This window comes from Oncorhynchus masou, chromosome 20 (assembly GCF_036934945.1).
Source record: "Oncorhynchus masou masou isolate Uvic2021 chromosome 20, UVic_Omas_1.1, whole genome shotgun sequence".
Lineage (NCBI taxonomy): Eukaryota > Metazoa > Chordata > Actinopteri > Salmoniformes > Salmonidae > Oncorhynchus > Oncorhynchus masou.
The window spans coordinates 20,391,648-20,406,647 of NC_088231.1; the positions used below are offsets into that span (position 1 = coordinate 20,391,648).

Below are 15,000 nucleotides of genomic sequence, written 5' to 3' on the forward strand. Positions count from 1 at the left end.
GAACTGGAGTGTTCTGGAACACAACTCTAGAATTCTGCAATAGAGAGAATCATTCCAAAATATTTCTCTGTCAATGAACTCACTCTTCAAAGGGTTTTATATCAAATAAAAAAATGACAAGACAACCCAAACCACGGCACCATAGAATTATGATTCTATGCACAGCGCTGCCTTGACGTGCAATGCTTTCAATATGCAGCAGGCGTTGAGGGAGGTGGATAAATATGACAGAGAGGGAGGCTGAAATACCTGGAGAAAGAACCTGCAGAACCTCTCTCTCTTCTGCAGCTGTAAACCCAGACAGGTTGGTTAGCACCACACACAACACACAGGTCATTAACCACACCATGGAGACACATATAAAATATATACTACTTCCACTAAGCACTAACTGAACAGGATCTCTGTGAATGAAACAGTCAGTCATTAAGGAAACACAACAGCCATTTTTAGAAGACGCTTCCCTCCCCCTGCCTCTCCTCCCCCTGCCTCTCCTCCCCCTGCCTCTCCTTCCTCCTGCCTCTCCCTCCCCCTGCCTCTCCTTCCCCCTGCCTCTCCTTCCCCCTGCCTCTCCCTCCCCCTGCCTCTCCTCCCCCCTGCCTCTCCTCCCCCCTGCCTCTCCTCCCTCCTGCCTCTCCTTCCCCCTGCCCTGCCTCTCCTTCCCCCTGCCTCTCCTTCCTCCTGCCTCTCCTCCCCCTGCCTCTCCTCCCCCTGCCTCTCCTCCTCCCTGCCCTCCTTCCTTCCCCTGCCTCTCCTTCCCCCTGCCTCTCCCTCCCCCTGCCTCTCCCTCCCCCTGCCTCTCCCTCCCCCTGCCTCTCCTTCCCCCTGCCTCTCCCTCCCCCTGCCTCTCCTCCCCCTGCCTCTCCTCCCCCTGCCTCTCCTCCCCCTGCCTCTCCTTCCTCCTGCCTCTCCTTCCCCCTGCCCTGCCTCTCCTTCCCCCTGCCTCTCCTTCCTCCTGCCTCTCCTCCCCCTGCCTCTCCCTCCCCCTGCCTCTCCTCCCCCCTGCCTCTCCTTCCTCCTGCCTCTCCTCCCCCTGCCTCTCCTTCCCCCTGCCCTGCCTCTCCTTCCTCCTGCCTCTCCTTCCTCCTGCCTCTCCTTCCCCCTGCCCTGCCTCTCCTTCCCCCTGCCTCTCCTCCCCCTGCCTCTCCTTCCCCCTGCCTCTCCCTCCCCCTGCCTCTCCTCCCCCTGCCCTCCTCCCCCTGCCTCTCCTCCCCCTGCCTCTCCTCCCCCTGCCTCTCCTCCCCCTGCCTCTCCCTCCCCCTGCCTCTCCTCCCCCTGCCTCTCCCTTCCCCCTGCCTCTCCTTCCCCCTGCCTCTCCCTCCCCCTGCCTGCCCCTCCCCCTGCCTCTCCTTCCCCCTGCCTCTCCCTCCCCCTGCCTCTCCTTCCCCCTGCCTCTCCTTCCCCCTGCCTCTCCTTCACCCTGCCTCTCCTTCCCCCTGCCTCTCCCTCCCCCTGCCTCTCCCTCCCCCTGCCTCTCCCTCCCCCTGCCTCTCCTTCCCCTGCCTCTCCCTCCCCCTGCCTCTCCTTCCCCCTGCCCTCCTTCCCCCTGCCTCTCCTTCCCCCTGCCTCTCCCTCCCCCTGCCTCTCCTTCCCCCTGCCCTCCTTCCCCCTGCCTCTCCCTCCCCCTGCCTCTCCCTCCCTCCTTCCTTCCTTCCTTCCTTCCCTCCCTCTCTCTCTCCCTCCCTCTCTCTCTCTCCCTCCCCGTCATTGTAAATAATAATTTGTTCTTAACCGACTTGCCTAGTTAAATAAAGGTAAATAAAATAAATAAACTCATATCGTCCTCTACAACTATGGCATTAAGAGTTGTAGCTGAAATTATAATACCCACATGTTAATAATTGTAAACCTTCAATATATCAAAATCATAATTAGCATACTAACGAGCCATATTATTCAATTACACAGTTAATTGGGTTTATTGATGAAAGTAACAGGCTCATATTTATCTCCTTTTGTAGGATTGAAGCAGAAGTGTTTTAACCTGTTCAGTCCATTTGGTCAATAGTGAACCCCTCGTTTCTCTTATAAACCTTTGAAACTGTAAAGTTCACTTGAAATTCATTAGTGGGTAAGACACTATACAGGGTTGTGAAAGAGAGAGAGAGACAGAGGGAGAGTGAGAGAGAGGGAGAGACAGAGACAGAGAGAGAGAGGGAGAGAGAGACAGAGACAGAGAGAGAGAGACCGAGAGAGAGAGAGACAAGACCGAGAGAGAGAGGGAGAGAGAGAGAGAGAGAGAGAGAGAGAGAGAGAGAGAGACAGAGAGAGAGAGAGAGACAGAGACAGAGAGAGAGAGAGAGACAGAGAGACAGAGAGAAAGACAGAGAGAGATAGACAGAGACAGAGAGAGAGTGAGACAGACAGAGAGAGACAGAGAGAGAGCGAGCGAGCGAGAGACAGAGAAATAGAGAGAGCGAGGGAGACAGAGAGAGAGAGAGAGACAGAGAGAGAGAGAAAGAGAGACAGAGAGAGAGAGAAAGAGAGACAGAGCGAGAGAGAGACGGGGAGAGAGACAGAGAGAGAGACAGAGAGAGAGACAGAGACAGAGAGAGACAGAGCGAGAGATAGAGAGAGAGAGAGCGAGAGAGATACAGAGAGGGAGACAGTGAGACACAGAGAGAGAGAGACAGAGAGAGAGACAGAGAGAGACATAGCAAGAGAGAGAGAAAGAGAGAGAGAGAGAGAGAGAGCAAAGGGGCAAGAGTCAGTAGAGAAAAGGAGAAAGAACAATCATTGATTGGTTGACTGCATGGTGACCTAACAGGACCATGCTGGATGCTACAGGACACTCCCTCTGGTTATCTAACCTCTACAGTCTGAGGATGAACAAGGACAGAAGGAAAGTTCTGCACCCCAAGTCGTTTTAAACGCCAGCAAATTCAATGTCAAATTCAACTTCCCTTGTGGTTCAGAAACAAACGATAAGAAACTCTATACAAAGAAACTCTATACAATTCTCCCCAAGAAATAAACAATTAAAGGAATAGTTCACCCAAATGAGCAAAGTATATATTGTAAGCAGACTATGGGGCGATAGGGGGCGGCAGGGTAGCCTCGTGGTTAGAGGGTTGGACTAGTAACCGGAAGGAAGATTGCAAGATCTAATCCCCGAGCTGTCAAGGGAACAAATCTGTCGTTCTGCCCCTGAACAAGGCAGTTAACCCACTGTAGGCTGACGTTGTAAATAAGAATTTGTTCTTAACTGACTTGCCTAGTTAAATAAAATACAAAAAAATGGACACGATAAGACAGCAATCCATGTGTGAACTACAGTTTGTGTGACCGATCCCTTCAATATCAAAATTAAGTCAACAAGAGTATTTCTCCCCCTGCAGTACCTTGTTGAGGCTGCGTGCGGCGCTGTCCTTGCCCCCGGGGGTCAGGTTTCTGAGCTGAACATCCAGCAGGTCAACCAGCTGGGCCATGGCCCTCACCGTAGAGGGGACGTCGCCGGGACGCAACAACCCTTTAGTCTGCTCCGCCAGCTCCCTGGCAACCACGGCTGCCGTCTCGCCGCTACGCAACTAGAGGAGGAGGAGGAGGAAGATAGGTACAACACAGACCTAGATTAGTTCTCATACTATGAGGAGGAGGAGGAGGAAGAAGATAGAACAGATAGGTTAAACAACTGATAGTGATTAAAACAACCGATAGTGATTAAAACAACTGATAGTGATTAAAACAACGGATAGTGATTAAAACAACTGATAGTGATTAAAACAACTGATAGTGATTAAAACAACCGATAGTGAATAAAACAACTGATAGTGAATAAAACAACTGATAGTGATGATAGTGATTAAAACAACTGATAGTGATTAAAACAACTGATAGTGATGATAGAGATTAAAACAACTGATAGTGATTAAAACAACTGATAGTGATGATAGTGATTAAAACAACTGATAGTGATTAAAACAACTGATAGTGATTAAAACAGCTGATAGTGAATAAAACAACTGATAGTGATGATAGTGATTAAAACAACTGCAGATGAACTCAGAATGAAACAAATGTCTTCAATATTTCTTGTCTTTGTCATGATATTCACGACTCCTATAATGACGATGATGCTGATACTAACCAGAATGTATAAATGAGCTAAAGTCTCCTCAGTCCTACACCGCACATCTTTACTCTTTATCATCTATAACGTCACCAGGAACTGAGCTTATCACACAGCTATCGTCTTTACCATCATATAACCAGGAACTGACCTCATCACACAGCTATCGTCTTTACCATCATATAACCAGGAACTGAGCTTATCACACAGCTATCGTCTTTAACTGACCTCATCACACAGCTATCATCTTTAACTGAGCTTATCACACAGCTATCGTCTTTACCATCATATAACCAGGAACTGAGCTTATCACACAGCTATCGTCTTTAACTGACCTCATCACACAGCTATCATCTTTAACTGAGCTTATCACACAGCTATCGTCTTTACCATCATATAACCAGGAACTGAGCTTATCACACAGCTATCGTCTTTACCATCATATAACCAGGAACTGAGCTTATCACACAGCTATCGTCTTTAACTGACCTCATCACACAGCTATCATCTTTAACTGAGCTTATCACACAGCTATCATCTTTAACATCATATAGCCATGAACTGAGCTTATCACACAGCTATCGTCTTTAACTGAGCTTATCACACAGCTATCGTCTTTAACTGAGCTTATCACACAGCTATCGTCTTTAACATCATATAGCCATGAACTGAGCTTATCACACAGCTATCGTCTTTAACTGAGCTTATCACACAGCTATCGTCTTTAACATCATATAGCCATGAACTGAGCTTATCACACAGCTATCGTCTTTAACTGAGCTTATCACACAGCTATCGTCTTTAACATCATATAGCCATGAACTGAGCTTATCACACAGCTATCACCTTTAACTGAGCTTATCACACATCTATCAAATTTAACTGAGCTCAACAAACAGCTATCATCTATAACTGAGCTTATCATACAGCTATCACCTTTAACTGAGCTTATCATACAGCTATCACCTTTAACTGAGCTCATCACACAGCTATCACCTTTAACTGAGCTTATCACACAGCTATCGTCTTTAACTGAGCTTATCACACAGCTATCGTCTTTACCATCATATAACCAGGAACTGAGCTTATCACACAGCTATCGTCTTTAACATCATATAACCAGGAACTGACCTCATCACACAGCTATCGTCTTTACCATCATATAACCAGGAACTGACCTCATCACACAGCTATCGTCTTTAACTGAGCTCATCACACAGCTATCATCTTTAACTGAGCTTATCACACAGCTATCATCTTTACCATCATATAACCAGGAACTGAGCTTATCACACAGTCTTTAACATCATATAACCAGGAACTGAGCTTATCACACAGCTATCGTCTTTAACATCATATAACCAGGAACTGACCTCATCACACAGCTATCATCTTTACCATCATATAACCAGGAACTGAGCTTATCACACAGCTATCATCTTTAACATCATATAACCAGGAACTGACCTCATCACACAGCTATCGTCTTTACCATCATATAACCAGGAACTGACCTCATCACACAGCTATCGTCTTTAACTGAGCTCATCACACAGCTATCATCTTTAACTGAGCTTATCACACAGCTATCATCTTTACCATCATATAACCAGGAACTGAGCTTATCACACAGCTATCGTCTTTAACATCATATAACCAGGAACTGAGCTTATCACACAGCTATCGTCTTTAACATCATATAACCAGGAACTGACCTCATCACACAGCTATCATCTTTACCATCATATAACCAGGAACTGAGCTTATCACACAGCTATCGTCTTTAACATCATATAACCAGGAACTGAGCTTATCACACAGCTATCGTCTTTAACATCATATAACCAGGAACTGACCTCATCACACAGCTATCGTCTTTACCATCATATAACCAGGAACTGACCTCATCACACAGCTATCGTCTTTAACATCATATAACCAGGAACTGACCTCATCACACAGCTATCGTCTTTAACATCATATAACCAGGAACTGACCTCATCACACAGCTATCGTCTTTACCATCATATAACCAGGAACTGACCTCATCACACAGCTATCACCTTTAACTGAGCTCATCAAACAGCTATCATCTTTAACTGAGCTTATCACACAGCTATCACCTTTAACTGAGCTTATCACACAGCTATCGTCTTTAACTGAGCTCATCATACAGCTATCACCTTTAACTGAGCTTATCACACAGCTATCATGTTTAACATCATATAGCCATGAACTGACCTCATCAAACAGCCAAAACAGTACAGGAAGTCTCTGAACCAACCCTGTCTCGTCTACAGTAGTGCAGGGTTCCCAAATGGAACCCTGTTAAGTGCCATTTTGGGACACAGTCTAGATCTTCCCCAGTATCTTCCCCAATGCGTCTCCATGCGTGAGAAACTGAGAGAACAAACTGCCCCTGGGTCCAGATCCGTAATGGACGCCCTGGAATGTGTTTCAATGGGAGAGCCGCGTAGCCGCAATGGCCGCCGCCAGCAGTCATACTCACTTTCTGCATGATGTGGTTGACCCAGGGAGACGTGCAGTTGCTGATGTCGGGGCCTTGGGGATCCCAGTAGCCCTGCTGAGCAACACACACGTATGTAGCTACGCCTGGAAGACACACAAACACCAAGACAACGCGCTCAGCAAACACAGTAAGACAGCGTTGACATTCAGAGAGTGGGCAGGGAGGCAGGAAGCACGGAGGAGCCAGGGGTTCACTGAACTGGCACGTGTGTGCGTGTGTGTGTGTGTGTGTGTGTGCGTGTGTGTGTGTGCGCGTGTGTGCGTGTGTGTGCGCGCGTGTGTGTGTGTGTGTGTGTGTGTGTGTGTGTGTGTGTGTGTGTGTGTGTGTGTGTGTGTGTGTGTGATAATTAACCAGACAAAGGACAGTGTTTCACATTCATGAGTCTGAGCAGTAGGATGATACTCTACTCACCAACCTCAGTACTGGAGAGGACAGAGACGGACATTACAGGGGGTTAAAGAACTGGTGATCTGAATCTAACACATGTCTCTACACATTTGTGTGTGTGTGTGTGTGTGTGTGTGTGCGGTTTCTCATAATGAGATATAGTGTATCCTGTATGCCTGTCATGGCACATGAAATGAACGTTGTTACAGTGTTAACATGACCTAAATATGATGTTCATGTTTCATATTCTACATTATCACACAACTCACGCTCTAACAGAGAACAGCTCACGCTCTAACAGAGAACAACTCACGCTCTAACAGAGAACAACTCACGCTCTAACAGAGAACAACTCACGCTCTAACAGAGAACAACTCACGCTCTAACAGAGAACAACTCACGCTCTAACAGAGAACAACTCACGCTCTAACAGAATTTAAAGCCAGGCTCTAACAGAGAACAACTCACGCTCTAACAGAGAACAGCTCACGCTCTAACAGAGAACAACTCATGCTCTAACAGAGAACAGCTCACGCTCTAACAGAGAACAGCTCACGCTCTAACAGAGAACAGCTCACGCTCTAACAGAGAACAGCTCACGTTCTAACAGAGAACAACTCACGCTCTAACAGACAACAACTCACGCTCTAACAGAGAACAGCTCACGCTCTAACAGAGAACAGCTCACGCTCTAACAGAATTTAAAGCCAGGCTCTAACAGAGAACAACTCACGCTCTAACAGAGAACAACTCATGCTCTAACAGAAAACAACTCACGCTCTAACAGAGAACAACTCACGCTCTAACAGAATTTAAAGCCAGGCTCTAACAGAGAACAACCCACGCTCTAACAGAGAACAACCCACGCTCTAACAGATTTTAAAGCCAGGCTCTAACAGAGAACAACTCACGCTCTAACAGCATTTAAAGCCACGCTCTAACAGAGAACAACTCACGCTCTAACAGCATTTAAAGCCAGGCTCTAACAGAGAACAACCCACGCTCTAACAGAGAACAACCCACGCTCTAACAGCATTTAAAGCCAGGCTCTAACAGAGAACAACCCACGCTCTAACAGAATTTAAAGCCAGGCTCTAACAGAGAACAACCCATGCTCTAACAGAATTTAAAGCCAGGCTCTAACAGAGAACAACCCACGCTCTAACAGAGAACAACCCACGCTCTAACAGAATTTAAAGCCAGGCTCTAACAGAGAACAACCCACGCTCTAACAGAATTTAAAGCCAGGCTCTAACAGAGAACAACCCACGCTCTAACAGAGAACAACCCACGCTCTAACAGAATTTAAAGCCAGGCTCTAACAGAGAACAACTCACGCTCTAACAGCATTTAAAGCCAGGCTCTAACAGAGAACAACCCACGCTCTAACAGAATTTAAAGCCAGGCTCTAACAGAGAACAACCCACGCTCTAACAGCATTTAAAGCCAGGCTCTAACAGAGAACAACCCACGCTCTAACAGAATTTAAAGCCAGGCTCTAACAGAGAACAACCCACGCTCTAACAGCATTTAAAGCCAGGCTCTAACAGAGAACAACCCACGCTCTAACAGAGAACAACCCACGCTCTAACAGAATTTAAAGCCAGGCTCTAACAGAGAACAACTCACGCTCTAACAGAATTTAAAGCCAGGTTCTAACAGAATTTAAAGCCAGGCTCTAACAGAGAACAACCCACGCTCTAACAGAGAACATCCCACGCTCTAACAGAGAACAACCCACGCTTTAACAGAGAACAACTGACGCTCTAACAGAATTTAAAGCCAGGCTCTAACAGAGAACAACCCGCGCTCTAACATAATTTAAAGCCAGGCTCTAACAGAGAACAACCCACGCTCTATCAGAGAACAACCCACGCTCTAACAGAGAACAACTCACGCTCTAACAGAATTTAAAGCCAGGCTCTAACAGAGAACAACCCACGCTCTAACAGAATTTAAAGCCAGGCTCTAACAGAGAACAACCCACGCTCTAACAGCATTTAAAGCCAGGCTCTAACAGAGAACAACCCACGCTCTAACAGAGAACAACCCACGCTCTAACAGAGAACAACCCACGCTCTAACAGCATTTAAAGCCAGGCTCTAACAGAGAACAACCCACGCTCTAACAGAGAACAACCCACGCTCTAACAGCATTTAAAGCCAGGCTCTAACAGAGAACAACCCACGCTCTAACAGAGAACAACCCACGCTCTAACAGCATTTAAAGCCAGGCTCTAACAGAGAACAACCCACGCTCTAACAGAGAACAACCCACGCTCTAACAGCATTTAAAGCCAGGCTCTAACAGAGAACAACCCACGCTCTAACAGCATTTAAAGCCAGGCTCTAACAGAGAACAACCCATGCTCTAACAGAATTTAAAGCCAGGCTCTAACAGAGAACAACCCAGGCTCTAACAGAATTTAAAGCCAGGCTCTAACAGAGAACAACCCACGCTCTAACAGAATTTAAAGCCAGGCTCTAACAGAGAACAACTCACGCTCTAACAGAATTTAAAGCCAGGCTCTAACAGAGAACAACCCACGCTCTAACAGAATTTAAAGCCAGGCTCTAACAGAGAACAACCCAGGCTCTAACAGAATTTAAAGCAAGGCTCTAACAGAGAACAACCCATGCTCTAACAGAATTTAAAGCCAGGCTCTAACAGAGAACAACCCAGGCTCTAACAGAATTTAAAGCAAGGCTCTAACAGAGAACAACCCACACTCTAACAGAATTTAAAGCCAGGCTCTAACAGAGAACAACCCACGCTCTAACAGCATTTAAAGCCAGGCTCTAACAGAGAACAACCCACGCTCTAACAGCATTTAAAGCCAGGCTCTAACAGAGAACAACCCACGCTCTAACAGCATTTAAAGCCAGGCTCTAACAGAGAACAACCCATGCTCTAACAGAATTTAAAGCCAGGCTCTAACAGAGAACAACCCAGGCTCTAACAGAATTTAAAGCCAGCCTCTAACAGAGAACAACCCACGCTCTAACAGCATTTAAAGCCAGGCTCTAACAGAGAACAACCCACGCTCTAACAGCATTTAAAGCCAGGCTCTAGCAGAGAACAACCCACGCTCTAACAGAGAACAACCCACGCTCTAACAGAGAACAACCCACGCTCTAACAGAATTTAAAGCCAGCCTCTAACAGAGAACAACCCACGCTCTAACAGCATTTAAAGCCAGGCTCTAACAGAGAACAACCCATGCTCTAACAGCATTTAAAGCCAGGCTCTAACAGAGAACAACCCACGCTCTAACAGAGAACAACCCACGCTCTAACAGCATTTAAAGCCAGGCTCTAGCAGAGAACAACCCACGCTCTAACAGAGAACAACCCACGCTCTAACAGAGAACAACCCACGCTCTAACAGAATTTAAAGCCAGGCTCTAACAGAGAACAACCCACGCTCTAACAGCATTTAAAGCCAGGCTCTAACAGAGAACAACCCACGCTCTAACAGAATTTAAAGCCAGGCTCTAACAGAGAACAACCCACGCTCTAACAGCATTTAAAGCCAGGCTCTAACAGAGAACAACTCACGCTCTAACAGAATTTAAAGCCAGGCTCTAACAGAGAACAACCCACGCTCTAACAGAATTTAAAGCCAGGCTCTAACAGAGAACAACCCACACTCTAACAGCATTTAAAGCCAGGCTCTAACAGAGAACAACCCACGCTCTAACAGAATTTAAAGCCAGGCTCTAACAGAGAACAACCCACGCTCTAACAGAGAACAACCCACGCTCTAACAGAATTTAAAGCCAGGCTCTAACAGAGAACAACCCACACTCTAACAGCATTTAAAGCCAGGCTCTAACAGAGAACAACCCACGCTCTAACAGAATTTAAAGCCAGGCTCTAACAGAGAACAACCCACGCTCTAACATAATTTAAAGCCAGGCTCTAGCAGAGAACAACCCACGCTCTAACAGCATTTAAAGCCAGGCTCTAACAGAGAACAACCCATGCTCTAACAGCATTTAAAGCCAGGCTCTAGCAGAGAACAACCCACGCTCTAACAGAATTTAAAGCCAGGCTCTAACAGAGAACAACCCACGCTCTAACATAATTTAAAGCCAGGCTCTAGCAGAGAACAACCCACGCTCTAACAGCATTTAAAGCCAGGCTCTAACAGAGAACAACCCACGCTCTAACAGCATTTAAAGCCAGGCTCTAACAGAGAACAACCCACTCTCTAACAGCATTTAAAGCCAGGCTCTAACAGAGAACAACCCACGCTCTAACAGCATTTAAAGCCAGGCTCTAACAGAGAACAACCCACGCTCTAACATAATTTAAAGCCAGGCTCTAACAGAGAACAACCCCACGCTCTAACAGAATTTAAAGCCAGGCTCTAACAGAGAACAACCCACTCTCTAACAGCATTTAAAGCCAGGCTCTAACAGAGAACAACCCACTCTCTAACAGCATTTAAAGCCAGGCTCTAACAGAGAACAACCCACTCTCTAACAGCATTTAAAGCCAGGCTCTAACAGAGAACAACCCACGCTCTAACAGAATTTAAAGCCAGGCTCTAGCAGAGAACAACCCAGGCTCTAACAGAATTTAAAGCCAGGCTCTAACAGAGAACAACCCACGCTCTAACAGAATTTAAAGCCAGGCTCTAACAGAGAACAACCCACGCTCTAACAGCATTTAAAGCCAGGCTCTAACAGAGAACAACCCACGCTCTAACAGAATTTAAAGCCAGGCTCTAGCAGAGAACAACCCAGGCTCTAACAGAATTTAAAGCCAGGCTCTAACAGAGAACAACCCACGCTCTAACAGAATTTAAAGCCAGGCTCTAACAGAGAACAACCCACGCTCTAACAGAATTTAAAGCCAGGCTCTAGCAGAGAACAACCCAGGCTCTAACAGAATTTAAAGCCAGGCTCTAACAGAGAACAACCCACGCTCTAACAGAATTTAAAGCCAGGCTCTAACAGAGAACAACCCAGGCTCTAACAGAGAACAACCCACGCTCTAGCAGAATTTAAAGCCAGGCTCTAACAGAATTTAAAGCCAGACTCTAACAGAGAACAACCCACGCTCTAACAGAATTTAAAGCCAGGCTCTAACAGAGAACAACCCACGCTCTAACAGAGAACAACCCACGCTCTAACAGAATTTAAAGCCAGGCTCTAACAGAGAACAACTCACGCTCTAACAGAATTTAAAGCCAGGCTCTAACAGAGAACAACCCACGCTCTAACAGAGAACAACCCACGCTCTAACAGAGAACAACCCACGCTCTAACAGAGAACAACCCACGCTCTAACAGAATTTAAAGCCAGGCTCTAACAGAGAACAACCCACGCTCTAACAGAGAACAACCCACGCTCTAACAGAGAACAACCCACGCTCTAACAGAGAACAACCCACGCTCTAAAGAAAAGACAAGTGCAGACAGAAACCTACTTGTTCCATTGTTTAAATAACAGAAGCTCTGTGTGTAGTGTTAGTCAAACACTTATTGTCTGCTGTCTGGAACCATGATTCACCTGCACTGGGTGGAAATAGTATTTACTGCTGGAAATTATGTGAATTTATAAAGACTATTTCCAGTGAGTGTGGAATTGTCCTTATTTTCAAGGACAACCCTAATCCTGATTCCAACTACCTTTTTACAATGATTTAAACACCCCAACCCTGATCCCAACTACCTTTTTACAATGATTTAAACACCCCAACCCTGATCCCAACTACCTTTTTACAATGATTTAAACATGCCAACCCTGATCCCAACTACCTTTTTACAATGATTTAAACACCCCAACCCTGATCCCAACTACCTTTTTAAAAGGACTTGAACACCCCAACCCTGATCTTGATCCCAACTACCTTTTTAAAAGGACTTAAAAAAATATGTAATTACTATAATATACAACATGCATTATATCTGACTGTAGTAACTACTGTATATCTGTAGATGTAATTACTATAATATATAACATGCATTATATCTGACTGTAGTAACTACTGTATATCTGTAGATGTAATTACTATAATATACAACATGCATTATATCTGACTGTAGTAACTACTGTATATCTGTGGATATAATTACTATAATATACAACATGCATTATATCTGACTGTAGTAACTACTGTATATCTGTAGATGTAATTACTATAATATATAACATGCATTATATCTGACTGTAGTAACTACTGTATATCTGTAGATGTAATTACTGTAATATACAACATGCATTATATCTGACTGTAGTAACTACTGTATATCTGTAGATGTAATTACTGTAATATACAACATGCATTATATCTGACTGTAGTAACTACTGTATATCTGTAGATGTAATTACTATAATATACTACATGCATTATATCTGTCCCTACAGGACAGGGCTGTAGTTACCTAGTGTCCCTACAGGACAGGGCTGTAGTTAGTAGTGTCCCTACATGACAGGGCTGTAGTTACCTAGTGTCCCTACAGGACAGGGCTGTAGTTACCTAGTGTCCCTACAGGACAGGGCTGTAGTTACCTAGTGTCCCTACAGGACAGGGATGTAGTTACCTAGTGTCCCTACAGGACAGGGCTGTAGTTACCTAGTGTCCCTACAGGACAGGGCTGTAGTTACCTAGTGTCCCGACAGGACAGGGATGTAGTTACCTAGTGTCCCTACAGGACAGGGCTGTAGTTACCTAGTGTCCCTACAGGACAGGGCTGTAGTTACCTAGTGTCCCTACAGGACAGGGCTGTAGTTACCTAGTGTCCCTACAGGACAGGGCTGTAGTTACCTAGTGTCCCTACAGGACAGGGCTGTAGTTACCTAGTGTCCCTACAGGACAGGGCTGTAGTTACCTAGTGTCCCTACAGGACAGGGCTGTAGTTACCTAGTGTCCCTACAGGACAGGGCTGTAGTTACCTAGTGTCCCTACAGGACAGGGCTGTAGTTACCTAGTGTCCCTACAGGACAGGGCTGTAGTTACCTAGTGTCCCTACAGGACAGGGCTGTAGTTAGTAGTGTAGTTACCTAGTGTCCCTACAGGACAGGGCTGTAGTTACCTAGTGTCCCTACAGGACAGGGCTGTAGTTACCTAGTGTCCCTACAGGGCTGTAGTTACCTAGTGTCCCTACAGGACAGGGCTGTAGTTACCTAGTGTCCCTACAGGGCTGTAGTTACCTAGTGTCCCTACAGGACAGGGCTGCTTGGCCATCTGTCCCTGCTGGGTTCTGGGCCAGGACACTTCAGCTGTCACCCTGGGGGAGCAGTGGTCCTGGGGGGGTATGACCGGGGGCTGGGGAGGCAGAGGGGGAACACCCATGGCTGGAACCGACCGCCCGTCACCTACCGGAGACGTACATGTTAAAAAACGGGTACAATAATTATACAATAACACATTGGAACAGAATGAGTTCATTGCCGTTAATGGCCGTTACCGGGGTTAACGATCTCTGGGATCTGGTTATCGCCGGGGACGACCACGCCACCACCGGCAGGGTTCCTCACGGTCGTGGTTGTCCGGGACCGTTGACCGGGGAAGGTGGTGAGGATTGGTCGCGCCGTGGTATAGTAGGGAGGAGACCGGGTGGTCCGACTGGTGGAGGAAGAGGAGGAGGGGACTTTGGGAGGCCCGTGGATGACTGGAGGAACCAAGTCTGGACGGAGAGAGAAAGAGAGAGAGATGAGAGAGAGAGAGAGAGAGAAGGAGAGAGACAAGGAGAGAGAAGGAGAGAGAAGAGGAGAGAGAGAGAGAGAGAAGGAGAGAGACAAGGAGAGAGAGAAGGAGAGAGAGAGAGGAGAGAGAGAAGGAGAGAGAGAGAAGGAGAGAGAGAGAGGAGAGAGAGAGAGAGACAAGGAGAGAGAAGGAGAGAGAGAGAGAAGGAGAGAGACAAGGAGAGAGAAGGAGAGAGAGAGAAGGAGAGAGACAAGGAGAGAGAGAAGGAGAGAGAGAGAGAAGGAGAGAGAGAGAGGAGAGAGAGAAGGAGAGAGAGAGAAGGAGAGAGAGAGGAGAGAGAGAAGGAGAGAGAGAGA

General features: G+C 46.4%; 1 protein-coding gene across 1 annotated transcript in view; it reads right to left on the reverse strand.

The window, feature by feature from the left end:
* adgrl3.1 (adhesion G protein-coupled receptor L3.1) overlaps positions 1-15,000 on the reverse strand; it is a 319,635-nt gene that overhangs the window by 104,885 nt on the left and 199,750 nt on the right. The window contains 5 exon segments of the mRNA XM_064926745.1: positions 250-288; positions 3,342-3,527; positions 6,579-6,682; positions 14,149-14,313; positions 14,406-14,624. Coding sequence (XP_064782817.1) covers positions 250-288; positions 3,342-3,527; positions 6,579-6,682; positions 14,149-14,313; positions 14,406-14,624 — 713 coding nt within the window.